Here is a 23,257-nt window from a genome sequence, read left to right as displayed (position 1 = left end):
GCTTTGCTTCAGAAGGCATTTATTAACCCTGTGTTCAATACTTTGTGAAGTTCTTTTTCGTTCTTCATTTAGGGGTAAAACAAAGTTGTAAGGCTACGTTTACACGTGGACGGCTTTTTTCATAAACGGACATTTCACCCCTCTCCGTTTTCAAAAATAACATTGTGCACACCTGTCAGTTTTCAGAAAAGTGTTCATTACACAAACCCGTGTATATGCCGTCTAGAGCATACCAAACCTGTAGGTGGCAGTGTAACGAGAAGCTCAAGCCCACGTTAGCCAATCAGAATCCCGAAAATAGTCTCATACTGTGACGTCGCTGCCTAAAACTCAGTTTTTCTCCGTTTACATGCAAATGTGCAAACTAAGTTTTCCAAAATCTCCACTCTGGCCGGAGTTTTTAGAAAGAATAGTTTTCAGAGGAGAATTCTCCGTTTGCGTGTAAACGAAGGGCACAAACGAAGGGAAATAAATTTATAAATTTACCCCTGGGGGATTAATAAAGTAAATAAAATCGAAATGTCTCAGTTTTTCAAAATAACCATGTAGGCTACGTGTAAACGGGGCCTGTGTCTAGTGTATGTGCAACTTCAATATGCACAGCTCTTGTTGTCAGGAAGGTAAACAATAGGCCTACACCATATCTTTTCTCATTACTTCTACGTGTACCTTGTCTGACTTCAAACTGTCCAAAGTAGTCACCCCCACATTGGTAAAGGGAGGTTGATCTGGTATTATTCTGTAATGTGGCAGCTCTGACATCCTCTGCTCTACAGCCTTTCTACATGTCACACATCTGGAGGACACAAATATCCTCACAATGGAGTTTGCAGAAGCAAGCCAGAATTTTTGTCGCAGCTTTGAATGCAGTTGCAGAATGTCCAATTCTCTCATGAATGTCTGTTTAGATAAAAGTTGTTTTAAATCATTTTGAGGCCACATTGGAGTTTGCCTAGTGGGCCCTGGGTCCCCTGGTTGACAACAACTGCCATATATTCTTTTTTTGTTACAAAGCAATTCCTTATTATTAACTACAATACAAAATAATAGGCTTCAAATAATTAGCAACACAAATTTGTGTATTTGAATACTGATCCTCAAAGAGCTGAAGATAAAAATATTACATTTAATTGTAATATTTAGGAACAGTTCTTCAATGTATCGCTTCAGTTTAAAATCGTGGCTTTTTTTTAAAATCTGGCAACCACAGTTCCCAATGCAAAGTTCAAATTGTGGCCAGATCACGCAGTTGTGTAACGGTGCTTGTGAACGCTCATTCTCATTCTGCAGCCGGACTGACTGATCACGGCATGGCGATGAGGGAGTCCGTCGTGTTTTCACTCTGCATGCTGATCACACTGACTCTTCAAAACACTGTGAAAAAAGAGGATGGTAAATCAGATTAATGTGTCATAATGAGTGCGTTTACTTGCACAACAGTAAGCTAACTGTTTTCTTGTCAAGGTAAGATAACGGCATTTACACAAGCGTTGAAGCAATCGTGTTTTCACGGGTTTAACGTCAAAGTTATCGGACATGTATGCGCACAGATGACGCCGCTAGAACGCATGTTAAATAGTTTACTAAACGGTAAGAGGTAGTGTGTGTGGGGTCTGGGGTGACAATAATAATATTTAGTTAGGAATTCAGAATAAGAACGCAAATTACCGTGTGTTTACAAACCAAAATAATATCATTAAATCAATCTGGAAACACTGGGTTATTCCAAATAAATAACTGTGGAGACTAAAATTGTTTTTATAAATTAAATGCCTGCGGGCTAAAAGCACTTGGAAGTTTGACAATTTAATGGGCAGTTTAGACATAGTATAATTGTATAAAATAGTATAAAAGTGATTTATTCTTGTAGATAATTTTTCCATTAGTAATATCTGTGTGGAGAAAAGTTTGTATATTAGGGACCATGCGAAGAGCACCTGTTTATAGAAATTAGAAGGTTTGACTGGGATCTTTGTAACATATTTACAAAGTAGGAGGAAATTCAGGCCACCAATTTTAGAGAAAATATGATTAGGGATAATATTCCAAAGTGAAGAGGGATTATTTAGGAAATTAAGCCAATTCATTTTAAAAGTAATTCATTTAAAAAATATATTTTTAATGAATTACACAGGACCTGTCCTGCAAACCAAATCTGGGGCCCTGAAAGGATCACACATGAAAGCAAAAGGAAAGGACACAGTCGTCCATTCTTACCTGGGCATACCGTTCGCCAAGCCGCCCGTGGGTTCATTGAGACTCGCTCCACCCCAACCTGCAGAGAAATGGGTCGGAGTGAGAGATGCTACAAAACAGCCGCTCATGTGAGAATAAATCAAATCTACCTGTAGATCAATGCCTTTGCTTCAGGTCCTAGATTTTACACTGGAGATCACTTGTGTTACTCTGTGTCTGTCCCAGGTGTCTGCAGGATAAGCAGATACTTGAAGACTTGGTGGGCAATATATCTATGAATATAGAGGTTCCTGATTCAGCAGAGGACTGTCTTTACCTCAACGTCTACACACCTTCTAAACCTGTAGCTAATGACAAGTTGCCTGTAAGTGTGAATGATTTGGTTGATGTTTATGTATTTTAATATTATATGTATTTTATGCATTTTAATAGTATTTTAATGTCGCTTAAGGTTATGGTTTGGATCCATGGTGGAGGTTTGACGATGGCCTCTGCGTCCATAGTTGATGGACATGTTTTGGCTGCCTATCAAGATATAGTTGTGGTCCTGATTCAATACAGGCTTGGACTACTTGGATTTTTCAGGTAATTCAAACAAAATCCAAAATAGTTTCTGTTAAATCTAAAACATGCTAGCAACTGTCAGGAGTCAAGTTTGATTCCTCTACTTGTTTTCATTCTCCTCCTCGCACAGCTGTCCACTATCTCAATCAGCGTTTGCCCTCACTCATCATCTCACACCTGTTCCCCCTTTTGCGCTGATTTTCTTGCTATTTAGATCTCATTTTCTACTCTCCTCTTTGGAGGAGATTTGTGTTTAATTTGAATGGTTTTATAATATCGGTTTCACATAGGCCTATATATTTTATACGCGATGTGGTAGATCGGACGGACACTTATCATAGAATTCGATTACATATGCTCGCATAAACTCATGTCCCATGAAATATGACGGGAGCCATCATGCCATATTTTCTCATTGATTTATTACCATGTCAGGATGTGTAGAAAACGATTAAAGACACCAGAATGACAACATCACATTTTATTAGACACATCCACAAAGAGGGTTAGTCACATTAACTCACACAGCTATCTATTATACTGTAGTGTAGCTGCATCGTTCCTTTGAATTGCCAGCCTGTTAAAAAATAACCTTCAAACCTAGCACTACATTTTACTTTTATCAATCTTTTCGTTGTATATTCAGCTTTTCTCTCTCTTAATGTGTCTACGAGAGAGAGAGAGAGAGAGAGAGAGAGATAGAAAGATTAATTGATTACTTAAAATGCATATTTTAACATATCACAATCAGCATGCGTACACTTTTCTCTTGAGTTAAAACAGCTGGAAACATTCTGAGGTTTGATATTTTCTGATTATGACTGTCGTCAATAACAACGCTGTATAACAACCATGACTGGTGCCAACTTGCGTCCACTCAGCGACTGTATTGAAAATGACTACTCGTCTTGTTGGCAGGATGATTGTTTTGTACATTATAATGTATTATAACGTAACAGGCTGGATGTACATTATCCCTTAACTCATGAAGAAACCAATGATAGAAAGGTCATACCGTATATTTTGTCTATATAATACAACTAGGATAAAAATAGGATTTTTGAGTATGAGATAATCATAAAATTATTATTGTTTTGCATTAATAAGTGCAGTTCCCATTTAGGCAGTCACATTCAACGTTACGTCGATACTGATGTATTGGGGTCTCGCCTGGGAGCCCAATCACCTTGAAGTTGTAACTAAACTAGCCAATGGACATTGGCCAATGAGATTTGCATGCCGAGCAACTCCTACCTGGTCATACAGGTATAAATACGGCCGGCATGCGCTTCTAATTCATACTTTGCTTCAGAGCCGAGCAGTTGTGACACGGATCGGTCATTACAGTCATCCTTCTGAAGAGTGGATTCTTGTGGCAGAGAACAGCAATTTTAATTGTTTTAAAAGAGTACCATCCCGTAGCTCAAATGAGTATCACTGTTTCGTTTCACTTTCATTTAGTTTGCCGTCTGATGTTTCTCAACAGAAATGGCAGCTCTTATCAGTTGGCCAGAATGGTGGTGGCACCAGTGCGAACTCTAACTATTTTTTTCCGCACCAGCAGGAAAAATTAAGGTCGAAAAATGCAACCATTTGGTCGCAATCATGAGCCTTGCAATATTGCTGCACTTTTTCTCGTTTTACCTGTCCAGGTTTTAGAGTTACATTAAAAGATGACATATCGAGCATTATTAAGGTTTAAGTTTGGTTTGCATTCACAAGGCCATGCTATGCATTCATGAGACTGTTTGAATGGCTGTAAAGTCCTATTAGTTCATGTTTGTGATGCTTTTAAAATCTCTGATTAGTGTACAGTAATTGATTCAGTTGAATTGATGTCTAAGGTCTGATGGAGTTGTATGACGATATTCTGCCCTTTAGCACAGGAGATGAACATGCGCCAGGAAACTATGGTCTTCTGGACCAGGTGGCTGCGCTTCATTGGGTCCAGGAGAACATCCACAGCTTTGGGGGCGACCCTGGATTAGTTACCATCTGTGGAGAGTCTGCTGGAGGAGTCAGTGTGTCTTTACATGTAAGGATTTATAATTTAATATATATATATATTTCTGTAATATTGGCTTTGTTGAAAATATAATTTTAAGTTTTAATTTAATTACACTTAAAATTTAACTTTAAAACTTTTTTTTTTAACTTTTCGGACCAATAAAAAATGCGACACACGTCTCCCGGACATCCTTTAGAATTCAGCCAATCAGATCGCGACTTCGAAACTCCTGAAGTGTTTCCAGAAAAGTGTGCCATATGCATAAGACGTTCAGCCAACTGTACGTGGGCGTGACATCTGAGGCTGAGACTAGGCAGAATGTAGCCACAAAGAAGAGGAGGTTTGATGGATTTAAAAGCTAGTGTTGTATTCAGCTGGGAGGTGTTTGTGTAAAAAAAAAAGCACAATGTTGGTACACTTCCTAAAAGTTCACGAGGATGGGCAGATTGATATAATGTAGTGTATTTTCTTTTAAAAGCCCAACTTATAGTAGGTGATTGTGCAGGTGATACCATGCTTCCTTGGTGAAAATTTGGCGTTAATGGTGTCTTTTGAGTTGAGCTTGACCCTCCCCAGTTCAGTGACTGGCAGTTGAAGTAGACTTGAGCTTGCTGGCAGGAGGAGCATGAGTAGAGGTTGACAGCTGATCTTCTCACTGCTTCACAAAAATAATAATAAAAGATTATGCCAAACAACTTCAAAAGTTTTTTTTTTCATTTAATAAGGCTTTTTTTATTTTTATTATATCAGGACGTAAAGTAGTCTAATAAAAAAACAAAAAAACAAAACAAAGGCAAAACATGACAGTACTCCCCCCTCTGGAAGTGACTCCTGGTGCCGTAATTTTTTTTTTACATTTAAATTCGGACTTCCATGGCAGAGCAGAAGACCACTGCAGCGGGACTGACAACCCCCATGGAGGAGCAGAAAACTACCACATCAGGGCAGACGAGACTGAAAATCCCCATGATGGAATCTATGGTGGGAGGACCCTGAGTGGAGTTAGCGGTCCAACAGCCAATGGTGGACCCTGGAGAACTGGAGGCCCAGGCTCAGTCAAGGAGATGGTGAGACCAGACGACACCTTAGGTTCAAGAGGCTAGGGCGGAAAACCAGTCCAACCAAACAAGGTAACTGGAGCAAACAACGATACATGGGACAGGAGGAAACGATTATCCAGAGACTGAAAATATTAGGACTGACAAACAAACTAGTGAGAAACATGGCTATAAATGCTGAGTAGAACCAATGAACTAATGAGTTACTATGGAAACTGATAAGAAGATGGGTGTAGTAAAATGAGTGTCCATGGCAACAAACAAGGGAACAGAGCAGCAGGGAAACATGAGGTGAACAAAGTAACACTGGAAATGCATAACTTTTAAATTAAGAGTCCATGACCAGAGACAGAGGAAACACAGGCAGGAATCTAATTTAATTTTAAAACTTATACTGGTTCAAATTGGCTACTGTACAGTATATGTTTGATTTATGTTGAGGTGATTGGGACATGGCTTTTAAGGGTGAGACTTTTGTTTTTGTAATCAGGCTCTCAAAAATTAAATAAAAAATTGGATTTAGATTTATTGGCAAATATATCGGTGTATCCCAAGCGAACAGCCAAGGTGGAGGCGACTGGTCTACGGGCCAAGGTGGAGTAAAAGACTCGGCGGCACGAGGCGCAGCCAGGGAATCCACTCGCCACTGTTGACCGGAAATCCCTAGGCGGATCTAAACTGCAGGGTAGAGTCAACAGAGGAGGATACGAGGGACTAAAGGGAGCCAGCGGAGGCGGGGCCAAAGGACTGACTGGCTTCAGCAGGAGAGGGAGGATGGGTGTGCTCATCTTCAGCGGCGATGCATACATTGAGCTGGGGGGAAAAACAGACTTGGGACTGCCTGGGATTAGTGGTGGAAGACCGGCTCTGGCACCCGGAGGACGTGGGCTCTGTGTCTGAGAGACCTGAGGATGGCTTCTCTCCAGGTTTCTCTGGTCATATCTGGTAGGCCCAATGGGGAATAATAATTAGCTCCAATCCAGTAAAGTGAATTTAGAGTCACATCATCAAACTGAGAGCACTGGGCGAGCTGACAAAAGTGAGTAGAATAGTTTCTACTCACTTTTGGTACTCATTTACAGGCAAGGGCGATACACTTTTCTGCTTGATCCATAGTCCTTTCCATTCCACCAGTTGGTCTGGTGTTCTGTCACAATCTGGTCCACAAAGGGTGTCAAAGAGAAAGGTATCAGTTTGAAGAGTAACTTTAATTAAACAACGAAAGAGAGTTTCAAAGTAACAGTGTGTACTTAAACTCAAACAACACCAGACAATGAAAAATTGAAACAGGGTATAATACACACAAGATTGCAAACTCAATATCAAATAGATGTGAGAACTAATCAAAAACCAAGGTAACTAATGAGTGGGAACATACGAAAAAGGAGAAGCAAACTAAAAGTCCAATATGAAAACGAAACCAAAAATAAGGCAAAATGTGACAGTGTCACTGAACCATTTACATTTTTTCATAGGTTCTTTCACCATTATCTGCAAACCTCTTTCATCATGCTATCGCAGAGAGCGGTACAGCAGCAATGGATGCTATAATGAGTCCCAACCCTCTTGCATTAGCTCAGGTCAGTTACACCGGTTCAATTTCTAAACAAATTCATTTAGAACTTTCTGTAGTAAATATGAATGAATGTAAATATCATTTGTTTCTCTCTAGGCTGTAGGAAGTGTATCTGGCTGTGATATTTCCAGCACAAAGAAGATTGTTGACTGTGTGATGCAGCTGACAGAAGAAGACATCTTGAAAATGGCTATGGTCTGTCTGTCTAAATACTGGAATTTCTCATAGAATCTATGTGAACACACACACACACACACATATATGTGAACAATATATGTACTATATTGTTTGCCTCCTGTGTACTAAATGATGTGTTTGCATATGTTTGTCTTTTAAAACAGGAACATCCAATGCTTCGTTTTGGAGTGACAACGGATGGCAATTTCCTTCCAAAACCTGCAGCAGATCTTCTTCAATCCCACCAGTTTAATAAAGTGCCTCTGATCACCGGAATCACTAATGATGAGTGTGGATATATACTGCCTAATGTAAAGACAGACCTTTTCACTTTTTATGTGTAAAAAAATACAAACATGAGAAAAATTCCCCCAAAAATTAGAACTTCAGTCAGAATTTGACATTACTTTAATATTTAGCAACTGTTTTTCCATAGTTCTTTTCACCTTCAGGATGGACAGATGGGATGGACTTAGAGCAGATTGTGCCATTTTTGAAGATGTTGAATCAAGATGTAAGAGAATATTACTTATATCTTCAGTTGTACATTATATATATAATGTATGTGTGTATATAAATACAGTGCTGGGGAGTAACTGATTACATGTTTTATGTAACCCCTTCACCCGGGTCCTATACGCCCCGCTCTGCGCGGGCCTCGAACCCGGCTCGCCAGCGTGGGAGTCAGGCACTCTAACAAGGAAGCTAAAGACTGCAGCCTCTAGCATCTTTTGCTAGAGAGCCTATTGGCATCAGAGGAGTGAGGTTTACTCGCACAGCGACTACTAGCTGGCCTCCGTTACACTCACCCCCCCTAAACCTCACTCCCATCTGGGTCACGGCACCAAATATGTAACCCTCTTTCTCTCTGCGCACTTACTGGTCTCTAGCACCGCTGCTGCTTCTCTGTGTTGTGTTGTGTATGTTCGTGGGTGGTGGTAGAGAGTGTGGACACAGACACAGATGGGTTCGGGATCGTTTATTAGCCTAATAAACCTGCTGCTGTCTGTCAATAATGTACATCAAAGAGAAAATGACTCACTGCTCTTGACTGAATAACTTTCGTAGTTTTAATAAGGATTAATCTATACTGAATTTATAATGTATGCAGTGACTGCGCAGTGTTTAATTATTACATTTCTGTATATTTACCTGTTAGACATACCTTTTGTATAATATTTCTGGTCTATTTTGTATCCCCTTTAGCTTCAAGACCAGTCAATTCTTGAGCTTGTTTTAAATGAGTATCTGGGCACATCCACTGACAGGATCAAAATCCGAGATGGTTTTCGAGAGATGTTCGGAGACTTTATGTTCAACATCCCAGCTCGCAAAGTAGCAAATTTCCACAGAGGTTAGAGTTTGTTCAATGTGCTGTAGAAGTATGACTGTGTTCAATTTGTAGAATGCTGTTTGAGTGATACACAACAACAATGATCAATTTCATCTATTTCTAGATGCTGGTGCACCAGTATACGTGTATGAATTCCAGCATGCTCCCAGTACACTTCAAAAGAAAAGACCCAGTTTTGTTGGAAGTGACCATGCAGATGAAATTGCATTTGTTTTTGGTTTTTGCTTTGCAGATGGACTTATAAAGCTGGAAGGTACAACCTGAATAATATTAGGATATATAACAAATGGATTTAGTGTTTTAGAAGTACGGTCACATTAGCAAACTTTCACAAAATGTTACAAAAAAAATGGTCCATTGTATATTATCAGCAGTGTAGCGATGTATGAAGCACAGCTCACAGAGAAGTAACTTTCAGACCAAGCAGCATTCTGTTGGTCAACACAGTGAATTTGCTTTAGCACGTTGGGAAATCTGCGTGGGGAAAACTTTCGGCCTCACTCAATTTCCAATTACGTGTATTACTGTTGAAATGACTGGATTTCGACAGTGAAAATTTGCTGAAAAACTTGAAATGTGACTACACTCAGATCTCAAACGTTAGTCTCATTGATATCATTAACCACAACAGTTGTCAAAGTAAGGATTTTATAGGTAGTGACGATCAATACAGTGTCTCTCTTAGTTTTTCCTATTTGACGTATTTCTTCCTGATTTTAATTCAGATGAATTCTCGGAAGATGAAAATGAACTTTGTAGAACTATAATGGCTTACTGGGGGAACTTTGCTCGCACTGGGTAAGTGAGATTTTGTCAAGTTAGACGCGTCCTTACGTCAACATATTTTGTTGATACCGGAACAACATTCCTGTCTGAAAAAAAAGAAAAAGAATGAATTTTAGTAGTATTTTAAACTATATTTTAAAACCCCTTTTCAGGTCTCCGAATGGTCCGGGTCTCACAAAGTGGCCTGAATATGGAGCTGAGGCGGAGTATCTCGGCATTGGACTGGAACAGAAACCTGGCAAAAACATTAAGGGACAACACTTTACTTTCATGACACAAAAACTCCCACAGATTATAAAAGAGTGGAATGAAGGCAAGTTATCAATTTCAGAATTTATTTTTGTTGTCATAAAACCATAATTTATTTGCTTAATGCAAGTCAAATTGGATCTTTTTTTGCCTTATGCAAACTATATAAAATCTTTATATTATATTATTATTGGTTTTCTTGACAGGACCTGTAGTGCAAACACAATTCGGATCTTTAAGAGGTTCCTTCCTGACTGTGAAGGGCAAGGAAACTGTCATCAATAGCTATCTAAGTGTACCGTTTGCCAGGCCCCCAGTGGGGTCCCTGAGACTGGCTCGGCCCCAGCCTGCAGAGAAATGGCAAGGAGTGAGAGATGCAACCAAACAGCCACCAATGTGAGATGCCACACAACCGTATTTCAATTCAAATGTGTTTAGACATTTCCAGAATCTCATGTACCGCTGTTTCTTTAGGTGCATTCAGGACAGGCAAGCGAGCGTCGTTGAGCTGGCGTTTCTCTCTATGGATGTGGAGATTCCTGAGGTCTCAGAGGACTGCTTGTATCTCAACATCTACACTCCAGTCAAACCTGGTGAAGAAGACGCCAAGTTGCCAGTAAGCTCAACAACAGCTTTTTATTTTTTTATTGTTTATTTAAAAGGGACAATGCACATCAATCAACATTTTTTGTTTACACTCAAAATGTAAATGCACCAGAGTTAGCCAGAGGGCTAATTTTCATCTGTAGTCCCTTGGCAGATCAACACAGCATCATAGTACAAAAAGAATACATGAAAAACAGAAAACAAATGAAGAAAATAAATAGATAATAATAAGAACAATACAAAAAGGGGCAGTACCTAAGATAAGGTAAACCTAACTATTGATGATTGCAGTTTTGAGTGTTTTTAATCCATTTCTTAAGTGTACATTTAAATGAGAAATAGCTGGTGCTCTCTCTGAGTTTAGTAGGTAGACAGTTCCAATAATTTGAAGCCCGTACTGAGAAGACTGTTTGGCCAAACTTACTACGTCTATACGGTACAACACAGTCTCCCCTGGTAGCTGCCCTAGTTGCCCTGCCACTGCTGTTCTTCTGTTGTATAAATCCACCCAGTGGTGGAGGTGCAAGCCCATGTAAAATTTTGAAAATAAGACAGGCATCTATGTAATGTAAGAAACTGTCAAAATTAAATAAATGATATTTAGTAATGATATTGCAGTGGTGATAGCCGATAGGTTTTTGATCTAAAAATTTTAAAGTTTGCTTATAAAGAGTTTCTATTGGTTTAAGAGTTGTCACATTTGCTTGGGACCAGCTTGTAAAACAAAATGATATGTGGGAAAAAATCATGGCATGCATAAAAAGTTTGGCTGCCTCTATGGTTAAGTATGGCCTTATGTGTCTAAAGTTAGCCATATTATATTTGAGGGTATTAGACACCTTTTTAACATGTTTTTTAAAAGTTAAATTAGAATCTAAAATGATACCAAGGTATTTAAGGATTTAGGATTATTTAGGATTGAACGTCCTCATAGAAATTACATCGAGAATGTTTCCACGTGTCTCCTAGGTCATGGTTTGGATTCATGGTGGAGGACTTTCTCTCGGTTCAGCTTCAGTGTACGACGGCTCCGTTCTGTCAGCGTATCAGGATGTGGTCGTGGTGCTGATTCAGTACAGATTGGGACTGCTGGGATTCTTCAGGTTGGTGCCATCAATTATTTCACAGCTGCAGATTCCCTGGATCATATGAAATGCTTAATGAAAGTGGAAAGATCACCAATTTTAATTTATTATTATGAGGTGCGAATATTTGCTCTGACAGAAATTTGATTCAAGTGTGATTCTTAAAAAAATTAATGATGCAGTGCATAATGAAATCTGAAAATTGGTCTTTGGTACAATTCATAATATTTTCATGAATTTTTTAATTATTATGGCAGTTCAAGCATAAAAGCATAGTCACTTCATGTTACATTTATTACATCAGATGCTTTGTAATTATTAAAATAAACAATCGGAAAATAATTCTGTATTAATTAATTACATTTCTTGGATTTTTACTACAAGTAGGTACAAGTTAATCAAATCTGGATTCAATTTGTATTGTCAAAGATTCTTTTAATGCTTTTTTCATTTCAATAGCCGTAATATTGTTATTGTTTTTTTTGTAAATAAATTGTCATTTTCAAATGTGTACGTTAACTACAATAAAATCATTTTTTTAATAAAGAAACAAAAGTTATAGGTATTAGTAATTAAAAATAAATAAAATAATAATAATCACATCAATACATTAGGGTTATGGCTACCAAAGTTAATTTGTTAAATTTAAGAATGAATGAAATGTTTAATGCCATTAAATGATTGCAATTAATGCTTGTAACTTGGCATTACAATTGATTTATGTTTTTGTGCACTGTGCGTATTAGTGATGCTCTGAAATTTCTGAAACTGAAAAGATTTGGCCAAAATCATTGAATATTTCTCCACGAAACAGTGACAAATTTAATTAGCGAAAAAGTTCTGAAGGGCCAAAATTATTGACGAAATTTCATCATTATTTAATTTTGGCTTGATTTAAGCCCTATTATGTGAATACATTTTTCTGTTTAATTACCTTTTCTTTTTGCAGCACAGGAGATGAACATGCGCCAGGAAACTATGGTCTTCTGGACCAGGTGGCTGCGCTTCAGTGGGTTCAGGAGAACATCCACAGCTTCGGTGGAGATCCTGGATCAGTGACCATCTTTGGAGAGTCTGCTGGAGGAGTCAGTGTGTCCACGCTGGTGTGCATCTTTATCTAATAACTGTAGAAACCATAATTCAGCTGTAAAGATTGTATATAAGTCACTTTCTGTGTCATTATGTCTTGAAGATTCTTTCACCGTTGGCTTCTGGTCTGTTTCATCGAGCCATTGCAGAAAGCGGGACTGCCTTTTGGCACGGTTTAGTGATGGCTAATCCTTTTCTGATAGCCCAGGTATCATTTCCTTTCATAACCTTCTTATATTTTCATCATCTTGTTATTTAAAAGTCTTCTTAAGTCCTCATGTTGATGATCATTGCAGACTGCAGCCAAATCATGCAACTGTGACAGAAGCAGTTCATCAGAGATCGTGGACTGCATCATGGGCTGGTCTGAGGAGGAAGCTCTGGAATATTCCAAAAAGGTGTGAGATTTTTCATAAAAATAAGCCATTAAAGGGATAGTTCACCCAAAAATTTAAATTACCCCATGATTTACTCGCCCTCAAGCTATCCTAGGTATATGTGACATTCCTCTTTCAGACGAATACAATTGGAGTTATATATAAAAAAATACCCTGGCTCTTCCAAGCTTTATAATGTGAATGCCATTTTCTGCTTTGAAGTCCATAAAAGTGCATCTATCCATGATAAAAGTGCATCCATATCTATCCATGATAAAAGTGCATCCATATCTATCCATGATAAAAGTGCATCCATATCTATCCATGATAAAAGTGCATCTATCCATGATAAAAGTGCAAGTGTAACGGAGGCCAGCTAGTAGTTGCTGTGCGAGTAAGCCTCCTTGTTAGAGTGCCTGACTCTCATGCCGGAGACCCGCACGGAGCGGGGTGAGAAGGACCCGGGTGGAGGGGTTACACATCTATCCATGATAAAAGTGCATCTATCATGATAAAAGTGCATCTATATCTATCCATGATAAAAGTGCATCTATCCATGATAAAAGTGCATCTATCCATGATAAAAGTGCATCTATCCATGATAAAAGTGCATCTATATCTATCCATGATAAAAGTGCATCTATCCATGATAAAAGTGCATCTATATCTATCCATGATAAAAGTGCATCTATCCATGATAAAAGTGCATCTATCCATGATAAAAGTGCATCTATATCTATCCATGATAAAAGTGCATCTATATCTATCCATGATAAAAGTGCATCTATATCTATCCATGATAAAAGTGCATCTATATCTATCCATGATAAAAGTGCATCTATATCTATCCATGATAAAAGTGCATCTATCCATGATAAAAGTGCATCTATCCATGATAAAAGTGCATCTATCCATGATAAAAGTGCATCTATCCATGATAAAAGTGCATCTATCCATGATAAAAGTGCATCTATATCTATCCATGATAAAAGTGCATCTATATCTATCCATGATAAAAGTGCATCTATCCATGATAAAAGTGCATCTATATCTATCCATGATAAAAGTGCTCGACACGGCTCTCTTTAAATACATCTTTATATCTAATTTCATAATTCTATTGACTTTGAAATATGGTTTGAGGTGTACTACCAAATATACTGACAAGCAATTATGATAAACTGAAATACTCAAAACTATAAACTGCAACTGTGTTCATAGTTCGAGATGATGCACTTCAGTGTTGCTGTGGATTCTCACTTCCTTCCCAAGCCTGTAGAGGAGATCATCCGGAAACAAGAGTTCAGTAAAGTTCCTCTCATCACTGGTATTACTGGTGATGAGTTTGGCTATGTACTGGCCACAGTGAGTAAATATTACATTTATTATTATATTCAATGTCACAATGTATTATTTCAATAAAGAAAGCGACAGAACATGCTTTAGTATCCACAGGATAGTAGTTTTTTATTTTTGTATGCATGTGTATCTTTCTCCTGGTGTGATTTACTTCAATTTGACTTTTTTATTTTATTTTAAACATCATAAATGGAACAAAAAGTGTTATTCAAAGGCTGAAATTCTTAAGTAGTTTTAGACGGGGATAGTTCAGATTACATCAATTGGAATAAATGAATAAATGTTGATAAATGCCTTTTTTTTAACCGTAAAGTTCCCCTTTTATGCTGCTGTATTTCTGTTTGAAAGTTTAAAAGGTATCAACTGTATGAAATCAACACGCATACAAAAATCTCAGATGCATTTATAATATATTCATATTTTGGGTTTTATTTTTTTATACATAAAGTTGAATGTTTTTCGCCTTAGTATTTTTTCGGGCCTGGATGGGTTGATGGGATGGATAAAGAGCAAGCCACAAAAGCCTTGACCCTGAATTATCCTGACGTAAGATGCACATTTACATGATATAATATTATGCTTTCAGTTAATAGTTCAAATCTTTCTTCACTTTTTTTTTTTTAATTCTGTGCTTTGAACTCAATTCTCTTCAGCCCAGGGATCGATGGATCGTTGACCTGGTGGCAAACGAGTACCTGGGCGACACAAACGACCCCATTCAAATCAGAGACATTTCTAGAGAGATGATGGGGGACGTGATTTTTAATATCCCCGCCCTCCAACTGGCAAAATACCACAGCGGTGAGAAGCAATAATTTACTGATTTATTCATATTTAACTATTGAAGTTGTGTATAAGCTTTAAAGGTGCCATGTGTAATTGTCTGGCAAAAAAAATCAAGTCATACTCCACATTCCATACCAAATGGGGGCAGTATACCTCACATATCAAAATATGTGATGTAGGATATGGTATTTTATAAATCACACACTATAAATATGATAAAGAAGCAGAAACAGATAGTTGCAGTAAAGTAAGATATTTTAATAAGTTGAAGAAACAATAATGATTTGTGACACACACACACACACGATTTGCGCATTGCCATCATGTGTGTATTACAGGTAACGTTATTACATTGCTTCCTGATATCACGTGCGCAAACACAAATAACTATTTATATATATATATATACTACAGGGCCGTTGAACGCTTGTATCTGATAACCGTGAAGCTCTTGTAATTATTACTTTACCCAACCTCTCCATGTCGAGTGATGCAGTAAACATCAGACAGCGCACGTGAACCGATCATCTCTACTATAGTAAAAAAAAACACGAACACTGTTGAAAGATATACAGTAGGCTACACATGACCTGTTCGCGCCACAAATTGTTCTCCGTCCTTAACGACCGAGTCATTGAATGTGAAACAGCCGGCTGCTGTCGTCAGCGAGCAGCACTCTTCAGACAACGAGGGCGCGCGCGCCGTGTTGATACCTCCGTTTCAGTTTCTCGAACCCGCGCAGTGCGGCGCTCAGAACACGGAGACCATTCTGCCCCGAGCTATGCGTGCGAAAGCATGGGGAGCGATCCCGGGCGTGTCAGAATGGGTGCTGAACGTTGTAAAACAGGGCTATGCGCTGCAGTTCGCTCGCCGCCCCCCGCGCTTTCGAGCCCGGACCGTGACGAGCGGTCCTTTTCTTATTTGATTTGATTTGTGCTTCAGAGCGCGGTGGTTGTAGGGGTCTCTTGCCAAAGGCTTCAGCCATCCTTCCGCTCTCTTCCCTGAATTGAAATGAAGTAGTGGGCTGTACTTTCCACACGATAGACATCAGGTTCAAGTAACTTATGCCCACAAGCCGTGCGAGTTATTCGTGTATTGCAGGTTGGCTGGTGGTTATGTGCCCCGCATACCGCCTCCCATGGCCGAAACTGGTATTACGACACCTGTCGGGCCGTGGCTAGTAATGCTAATGCTAATTAAGGTTGATATCTCTGCAGCACTATAACTTGACATTTTTTTAATGACATCATTGCCCTTATTTCTTCTCATTCTTTTGATGCGTGTAGCTCATTTTTTGGACATTTTTACCTCAATTTTTACACATGGCACCTTTTAAGCTTCATGGGTCGACATGTCATTCAGTAACATTAGGCAGTTTTGATTTATATGCTGGTTAATGTTTGATATCGCGTTTTTTTTTCACATGTGCATAGGAAATTTTCTGTCACATGTTTCTGCTTCTTCTTCATCTGTGTTTTGATCAGGAGATTCTGTTCTCTTTCAAGAGATGCGTAATAGCAAAGAAAATGTATAGAAAAGAGTTATTTTAAATTGTAATAATATTTCACAATATAACTAATTTAATCAAATAAATGCAGTTTATTTGAGACTTTTTTTCAAATACATAAAAAAATCGTCATATCTTCCAAACTTTTGACAGTTAGTGTGTGAATGTGTGTGCCATTAAAACCTCAGGTATCTTTTCTTTTCATATAATTTCCCCGCTTTATTTAGTTTATTGTTAAAATATGCAAATATTTAAATTAATAAATTATGTGTTAATTTGTTTACATTTTTAATTCAATATAATTTAAAAACTTAAGCTCTCATGTTAAACATTACAGAATGCATGAAAATATAATATATTTAAATTAAAATAAATTAACATTGTTACATCGTAGTAAAACAATTTTGTTAAATTCATATTAAAGTATATTAATAATTAAATATTAAAAGAGAGAGAGAGAGAGAGAGAGAGAGATAACTTGTCTATTGTGCATGTTTACATGATCCTTTTGCTCCCCAAAATCACAGTGAACTACTCTGAGTAAAAATGTGTGTAAAACCAAGGAACCCTGTTGTGATTTTAGCCTCAGGAGCGCCGGTTTACCTGTACGAGTTCCAGCATCCTCCCAATATGATCCAGAAGAAAAGACCCAGCTTTGTTGGAGTCGACCATGGGGATGAACTTTTCTTTATTCAGGGAACCTGCTTTGCTAAAGCTCATCTCAAAGCAACCGGTAAGACTCGTGATTACAAAAACAAATGCATTCTTTACCGACACTGACATTTTCTGAAAGGGTTTTAAATAAGTAGTAAAACATAATTTAACGGTTCAATCCCTTTAGCTCATTTCACAAAGGAAGAGGAAGAGCTTTGCAGGACTGTGATGGCCTACTGGGGGAACTTTGCTCACACTGGGTAAAATATCCATCCTGAATTTCTCTCTCTGTGTGTAAAAGAACAAAGTATATTGTTTCTAACACTCTAATATGTCTATTTTTGGATCGGCAGGTCTCCGAATGGTCCGGGTCTGACACACTGGCCTGAATATGAGGATGAGGCCGAGTATCTCGGCATTGGACTGGAACAGAAATCCGGCAAAGACCTGAAGGGAAAACACTTCGCGTTCATGACCAAGACACTTCCAGATCTAATGCGACAAGGCCGAGAGAAAAGAGAGCACTTAGAACTGTAAAAAAATTAAAATAATTTCTTTATCTCTTCAAATTAACTCAAAGCACTTGAATGTATGAACACAAAAAAATGACTGTGATTTTAAGAATTTAAATAGTTCACCTGAGAAAATCAAATAAGCACCGAGTATATTTTGATGCTAAATCATTTTATATTTTGAACAAATAATTTGATAAATAACTGTATAACGGACCAAGTAAGTTTTAACTTTAATCTGTTTTGCACTTAAAATAAAAGCTGGACAACATTTAAGATTTTCCTCCATTTTATTGAGAACAAACGAAGGCTAAAGCTGCAAACCTCCCTGAATGTGAATGCAACGAGATGCAAACTAGTCATGAATTTGCGCTTCGAGACTTTTAACTGGCGAATTTACATAGACGACAATAATCCTATTAACTATTGACAATATTGCCAAATAAATAAATGTTTTCTCCATATTACCAGATTAACATCACCCGTACCGGACACTTGACTCGCTAATGAAGCTTTTTAATACACATAAAATAATCACACTTATTGACAACTTGTTTTAACTTTCAATATAATTACAAACTTAAAAATAAGGAAATTAAAGAACAGCACACATGTATAAATTACAGATTTAGGCACAGAGCTTTGCTCAGTTATCATTATATAGAAATAATGAAGGGAAACCCGGAATTGAAGTCAACATGAAACCGCATTCACATCCCATTTGTGAATCAGGACATTTCAGAATCAGGCAGAATTTGATTTTATCCATTGGGAATTTAGAAATTGAAGTGAATAGGGTAAAAGCAGCTTAAATTATATATATTTAAAATAAATCAATAGTTGCAACTGCACAAATGTATACGTTGCAGTTGTAGGCACAGTGCTTTCTTAAATTGTCATTAAAATTGGAGGGAAAGTCTGAATTGAAGTCAACACGGCATTCGTATTCAATTTGTTACTCAGGAAACTTAATGATAAATAAATGGGGGCAGAATTAGGGTTGCAATTTTATCGTAAATTTCCAGAAATTTTCCATGGGAAGAATTTTGGAGATGTTCCAAGTTCGAAACTTAATGGGAATTAATTGAACATTTGTGGTAATATATACAAACTCGGGGTGTAACCGTGCATGTATTCGTCCCGAACCGTACAGCATTTCTAATATGCACTATATTAGCCTATTCATTATATTTACTTAACCCGTTAGTAATGTCTTGATTATTTTATGTGCGTTTAAATAAATTTGTCATGAAAACAAGTTATGACAGCCACTGTGTAAATGATTATATTTAAAAAATGATTTGGGAGTAGAAAATTAACTTTAGAATTAGATTTAGAAGTTAATGCAAAACCTGCCTTGTGCAATTTACATGTTTTTTTTTGTTTTGTTTTTAATTTGTTGATTATTATATCTAAAAATATCAACTGAATTTAATAATTTGTGCTCTGTTGTTAATTGTAAGCTTTATTATTATAGTAATGTGTAAGGGCTCCCCATATAGTTTACAGCATTAGCTAAAATAGATTTTTTTTATCCTTAAGAAAACTAATTATAATTGAATTTATTTAAACACAGACACATTAAAAATAATAATTGAATGAAAAAAAGATAAAAGAAGTAATTTTATGTTTAGTTTTCTCCCCTCTGCTGCACCGAAACGTGATTTAAAAACCGAGGTACGTACCGAACCGTCACGTTTGTGAACCGTTACACCCCTAATACAAACTGTATCATATACAAACATGTTGTATGGTCATAAGCATGCAAACTAATAAAATTTTAAAAAATGACATTTTTGACTTGGATTTATTTGAGAGTTCTATTTTCACTGAACAACCCAAAAAAAAAACAAGCGTGGAGAGAGAAATCGCAGATCATAAGCAAACTTAAGACGCCGCAGAGACATTACACGTCACATCGATGTCACGTGTCTTTACGGGATGTGTGTGAACGCACACACAGATTCCAGAAAACCACTGGTAGTGTGAATGAACCAAAATCAAACGGTCCCGGGACACATCATCCGTGTATTTTCCGGGATCTCCATGTGAAAGGGACTTAAGTCACCTATTAAAGTTCCCTTGGCCTCATTAGCCCTACAGTAAGTAGTGTGCTGTGTGCATGTGATTGAGATTTAAGGATGTGCAAGTTAAAAATTACACTGAATTTGGATTAAATCTGGTTGTTTTAGGCAAGATGTTTGTTTGTTGATGTGTCCCTATTAATTCCCATGGAAAGTTTTGAACTTTGAAAATTCCTGGAATTTTGTAACCCTAGTCAGAAGATGATTTTATGCATTGGGAATTGAACAAAAATGAAGTAAACAAGACATTTTTTGATATATTAATAAGGATATGTTTCCACAAATCCATTTGAAATATAATTTGAATACTAAGCAGCCAACATAAACAGCTAAAATTACATATTTAGAATAAAACCAATTCGTGAATCAAAGAATCAGGACACTGAACAAGAAGAAAAAAGGGGGCGGGACTTGATGTTATCCATTGGGAATTGAAAAACGGAGGTACATGAGATCAATTTTGATTGATTAAATTGGCATGTTTCCACAAATGCTTTGAAATATGATTAAAATAGTTATGAGCCAAACAGCTTAAATTACATCTTATTTGGAATAAAATCAATAGTTGTACGATATCGGTCCACGTAAAAACGGCCAATTCTAGGAGAATATTCCACTTAAAACAATTATCACTCAACTTGTAAACACAGGCGATAATACTTAAATTAGTTCATCGATCATATATACAATCATCCCTAAAACAAAGCTGAAATATACTGATAAATGATTAAATATTTTCAATGCATTTACATATATATTCACTTTACATTATAGTGATTTTTTTTTTTTCAATTGCTAGTAATGCTGCAGTCAAATACAAAAGTATAGTCCTCCGATAAACGTCTGCGTAGGGAAGAGCACTTGGAAGAGAGCCGCACGGCTAGATGAACAGAATCACTATCGTGAGTACATGAGATGGTCGTAAAATTTGGCGGATAACCAATCAGCTACTCGCTTGTGGCTCTAACAGTGTGATAAAGATAAAGTAAAGAGATTCTGGCTGTTTTCTTGAATGTTATACATACATGGGGTGATACAATGGACAATATCTGCAGTGATAAAGCGTCTGGAAGTCGTTCGTTTTCAATGAAAAAATGAAAGCAGTTGTAAATACAAGGTGGATGTTACGGATAAAGGAAACCGAAAGAAGTAAACTAGGATGAAATCGATTAAAAGCAACCGCAGATGTGAAGACGAGCGCTTAAAGTATTTTTCTAAAGCACAAAACCACAGGATCTAGAGTCTGAAGAAGGGTATCAGAGGCACGCTCAGCAGAGTATACGGGTGAGTTTTCACATTGTCGTCGTCTTCGGCGCCATTTCCAGGTTACAAAAATAAATTAATTAAAAAGCTGATAAGAAAGGCCTAATATAATACAACCGTATGGGCGTGTGGCTGTGAATACAGCTGTGCGGATGCAACAAGCGGGTGTGTGTTTGTGTGTGTGTGTGTGTGTGTGTCTGGCGGAGAGCGTAATACCAGTGTGTGCCTGATGGCTACAGTAGTGTGAGGTTGGCTATCAGGATGTCCACGACTGCATGTTGCGGAGCATGGCCTCGAAGAGCTGCATGCTGGGGGCCTGAGCGTGGGGCAGCTGGTCGCTCAGCCGGCTGTACAGACTGAAGGACTTGAGCTCCAGCCAGATGAAGCCGAAGCGGTCGCCGTCGAACAGGATGAACAGGCCCGGCGTGCGCTCCGGACTCGTGAAGCCGTGGCCGGCGATCAAGCCTGTTCCATAAAAACTGAAGGAAGCAAACAAAATACAGATTAGAACTAAACAAGTTAAAATGATTGCCTTGATTTAATACATATAATTATTAAATTAATAATATTAATTTGTATTTATAAAATTAATTATATTTCTTACATTTTAAATAATTTTCAAGTGTACTTTATATTAATGTTATATATATATATATATATATATATATATATATATATATATACACACAAATTATATTTGTCAAATAAACATACATTTAATGTAAAATCAAGAACAAGTTAAAAATGTTACTTTAAAAAAAATATTTTTAATGTCTCAATTTTATATACAGTTTAATATAATTTATACTACAGGGCCGTTGAATGCTTGAATCTGATTGGTTGACGAACGTTCTGAGGTGTGCAATTATATTCAGGGAACCGCACGGCTAAAGTAGTTCCGGCAGGTCTTGACCTCATTACAGTTCCATATCACTTCGCGTAGTCAACTGTAATAACGGACAATAGGATGCAATTCATAACAAGAGAAACTGCAGGCCATGCGCTTGATCTGCAATTTTCAATGTCCTATATAATCAATAAAAAATTAAACTGAATATTTAAATAAATTGATAGTCCTGTTGCACGGGTTTTCGTAATTATTGAAGATAATATAACAAATAAATAAAATTGATAGGCCTATACTTGTTAAAAGGGCTTTGTGTTTCATTTATTAGTCTTCTAGTCTACTGTCACTAATAGAAAAAAAGAATGAACGAATTAATTAAAACGAATTGAATTAATAAATAAATAATAATATTGACGCACATGCTTCTCTCTAAGGCCGGTTATGAATGTAATTTGATACTTATGAGTCATGACTATCATGCACGCGTTTTCAGCGCGTTCAGTCTGTGTTCACAGCGGTGTTTAAAATCTGCTGCATTCACAGTCAGAGAATGTTTCTAGTCGTTAAGTGTGTCCAGCATTACTCTGCTGTCAGCGGCTCAAACCTCCGTTACTAACTCTAAAATGACGTTTTGGAATTAGCAACGGAGCATGGGTTTAGATGCGCAAGGAATTAGTCCTACATACAAGAGTGTTTTAATGACAAAAACTTTACAAAGGTCTTGAAATACATCATCTGAACAATATTTCGAGGTGTGGTAACTGTAGTATAAGCGGAATAATTGACTCCAGGCCGTTGAATTATTATAAAAATAATGCACACCCGAGGTGTAACTCCTCCGCTTCGCGTCGTGACCGCATTACCACCTCGGGTGTGCATTATTTTTATAATAATTCAACGGCCTGTCGTCAATTATTCCTTACATAATATACATTAAATACATTTTATATGTAATATATTAATAAAGATAATTATCTAAAAAAATATTAATATAATATACTAATTAATATAATATTAAAATTTAATTAAACCCAAAACATTTTAAATACATTTTATTTTCTATTTTCTATTATTTTTCTATTTAATATAATACTTAAACAATTAATTAATCAAATTTTTG

At 37.2% G+C, this 23,257-nt stretch overlaps 3 protein-coding genes across 6 annotated transcripts in view; 2 read left to right on the top strand and 1 right to left on the bottom strand.

The window, feature by feature from the left end:
• Nucleotides 1–23,257, top strand: part of gse1a (Gse1 coiled-coil protein a) — a 188,507-nt gene that overhangs the window by 53,393 nt on the left and 111,857 nt on the right. The window lies entirely within an intron of this gene.
• LOC306994141 (liver carboxylesterase-like) lies at nt 1,224–18,299 on the top strand. 3 transcript variants are annotated; one of them, XM_079604492.1, is made up of 25 exons: nt 1,224–1,392; nt 2,135–2,324; nt 2,422–2,560; nt 2,648–2,781; nt 4,642–4,795; nt 7,302–7,406; nt 7,499–7,597; nt 7,744–7,890; nt 8,016–8,093; nt 8,786–8,933; nt 9,037–9,186; nt 9,659–9,731; nt 9,872–10,032; nt 10,175–10,364; nt 10,443–10,584; nt 11,544–11,677; nt 12,609–12,762; nt 12,852–12,956; nt 13,045–13,146; nt 14,347–14,490; nt 14,953–15,030; nt 15,138–15,285; nt 17,361–17,510; nt 17,619–17,691; nt 17,785–18,299. In XM_079604492.1, the coding sequence occupies exons 1-25, from the start codon at nt 1,311–1,313 to the stop codon at nt 17,966–17,968; spliced, it is 3,264 nt and encodes a 1,087-aa protein (XP_079460618.1). In that variant the 5' UTR covers nt 1,224–1,310; the 3' UTR covers nt 17,969–18,299. The 3 variants fall into 3 exon arrangements, with proteins under 3 accessions (XP_079460618.1, XP_079460620.1, XP_079460619.1); XM_079604494.1 differs by having other exon boundaries at nt 1,302–1,464; XM_079604493.1 differs by lacking the exon at nt 1,224–1,392 and adding an exon at nt 1,536–1,590.
• The window catches only part of fbxo31 (F-box protein 31), a gene marked incomplete at its 5' end in the record, with an annotated part of 19,154 nt that continues 14,340 nt past the window's right edge, over nt 18,444–23,257 (bottom strand). For both annotated transcript variants that reach the window (XM_079604497.1, XM_079604496.1), the window contains one exon: nt 18,444–21,769. In XM_079604497.1, the coding sequence (XP_079460623.1) occupies nt 21,547–21,769 (223 nt within the window). In that variant the 3' untranslated portion in view covers nt 18,444–21,546. The remainder of the gene's footprint in view (nt 21,770–23,257) is intronic.

This window comes from Phoxinus phoxinus, assembly GCF_949152265.1.
Source record: "Phoxinus phoxinus genome assembly, chromosome: 25".
NCBI lineage: Eukaryota > Metazoa > Chordata > Actinopteri > Cypriniformes > Leuciscidae > Phoxinus > Phoxinus phoxinus.
Note: the sequence above shows the minus strand (reverse complement) of the source record. Positions and strands in the feature narration are given on the sequence as shown.